General features: G+C 40.9%; 1 protein-coding gene across 4 annotated transcripts in view; it reads left to right on the forward strand.

Annotated features, from left to right (window-relative positions):
- The window catches only part of LOC116097830 (zinc finger protein 671-like), a 35,540-nt gene extending 33,779 nt beyond the window's left edge, over positions 1 to 1,761 (forward strand). For 2 of the 4 annotated variants that reach the window (XR_004121574.1, XR_004121576.1), the window contains exon 4: positions 1,030 to 1,117. Coding sequence is in view for 1 of the 4 variants with exons in the window: in XM_031380568.1 (XP_031236428.1) it covers positions 1,030 to 1,130 (101 nt within the window). In the remaining 3 variants the exon portion in view is untranslated. Of the gene's footprint in view, positions 1 to 1,029 lie in introns of all 4 variants that reach the window. The other 2 variants (XR_004121575.1, XM_031380568.1) reach the window with 2 other exon arrangements.
- The last annotated feature ends 220 nt before the right edge of the window (positions 1,762 to 1,981 follow it).

The raw sequence follows: 1,981 nt of genomic DNA on the forward strand, positions 1-1,981 counted from the left end.
CTAAATACCAGTATGTAGCCCAGAGTAGTCCAGCCTTAGCTAAGTATTGGGATTGCAGGCACTCACCACCATGTTTGTCACAGTCACAGTATTAGGATGTTAACAGTAACACACAGTGTAAGAGGAGGAACATCTGCCTGGGAGCTGGCTTTCGGGGACAAGCTGAAGTCATGGATCATTCTTAGGCTAGTCTGGCTGGAACTCAGGTGACTTCAGGGAAGAGACTGGTTATCAGAAGAAAATAGATAATCAGAGGAACATAAATTTTCAGCTCATGAACTTTTGGGGAGTCCATTCCAGCATAAAAAGGTCCTGAACTTCAAGTTTTAAGAGAGAAAAAAAACATTTTTTCTTTTTTTAACTAAGAAGGTACTAGAAGGTTAAGGAGCTGAAAAGAGTTTTGATTAGTCATTAAGGAGTGTGGATTCAAATCTAAATATAGCTTGTCTTCCATGCAATGATAGTATACTAAGATCTGTTTCTTAGCCTTGATAAATGAGACTTATATAAAATTTTGCAATTAGAGACAGCTGACTGAAGGGTGCCCTAGACCATCTGTCTCCTTGAAAATTTCTGAGCAATCATTTCACAATAAAAAGGGGCTTGGGATGTATCTTAGCTGTAGAACATTTGCCTTGTATATTCAAGTCCTTGGGTTCAACCCTCGGTCCTATGAAAATCAATCAATAGCTATTAAAGAAGTGTGTATGAAACTCAGTGCCAGAGCCTCTAAGTAGACATCACAGGGCCAGTGAGCATGATCGGCAGACAGAGATGCCATTTGAATTTCTGTGGGAGGGAGGGACAGAGACCTGGCTCAGTGACCCTGACAGAATGTGGCACACAAGCTCCCTCGGGATGACATCTTCTGCCTCTGTTGGTAACTACCTAGTCTCCAGCTCCTGGGACCATTAGTGCTGGGTGCAAATAGCCGTTCATGGTCTAGATGAATAAGTGCTACTGTAGGAACTGGAATGCAGGTTCTATATGTTATTTATCTATTTGTTCACATTTTCCTCTATTTTCCAGGAACTCAAGTTTATCCATCATGGCCTTATTTGCTCCAGAAAGATAAACATATAACCACGGAGCCATCAATATTTAGACAAAGAATTGAGAAGAATTCATAGAGGAAATAAAATTTTGCTGAGGAAGTGAAAGATATATCTTCATTTTTATAAGGCGCCAGTATTCTTCACAAGCTCTCCAATAAAACGCTTATTTCCCATTTAGAGGAGAAACCATACAACTCCGCTTAGAAATCTCCTCCCCCAGACAGTCCGCTAAGCTTTCGTGAGGGATAAAGGTCGCACTAAGTACCGTTCATAGAGTTCTCTGACTGTCTGGCATTACAGTAAACAATTAGGTACATTATTTTATTCATGTTTCCCCAGCAGCCTCCACCATTATTAGCTTTGTTTTATAAGTCAAGAAAATGAGACTCGGAAGGTTCTGTACCTCGTGGTCATATAACCAACATGCTGAGGGGCTGCAGTTTGAACACAATCTGATTCTCAAACCTTAACTCTGGGATGTTTTCCTAATAAGGTGCAATCTGTATGTATTCTGATCGATTGTCTACCCACACAGGCCTGTGAATTGAGGCTAGTGCTTATTACTGTAGGGGAATCACCACCACTGTCCACATGTGGGGAGATTCCCATGTCCAAAAATGTTCTTTTGGGATCCTTTGTGTTCAGCCCCTGGTGACTACTGCTTGGCTTTCTTGGCCCAAATATGATATAAAGATCATAAAGTATGTGTGGACTCTGTCTTATTTTAGTTATTATTAGTTAGTTATTTCTATAGAGCGTCTGTCTCGCCTCATCCATAGCAGCGTGTGCATCAGCAATTCTTTCCTGTCCTCAGCAGCAGTCCATTGTGCTGGTATCTGTGAATTTGGTGAAATTCACTAAATAAAGAAAGGTTGGGTTATTTCTAGCTCTAAGCAGAAGTGGTGGGGGGTATATAGCTTTTATTA

Source organism: Mastomys coucha, unplaced genomic scaffold, assembly GCF_008632895.1.
Source record: "Mastomys coucha isolate ucsf_1 unplaced genomic scaffold, UCSF_Mcou_1 pScaffold2, whole genome shotgun sequence".
NCBI classification, from domain to species: Eukaryota; Metazoa; Chordata; class Mammalia; order Rodentia; family Muridae; genus Mastomys; species Mastomys coucha.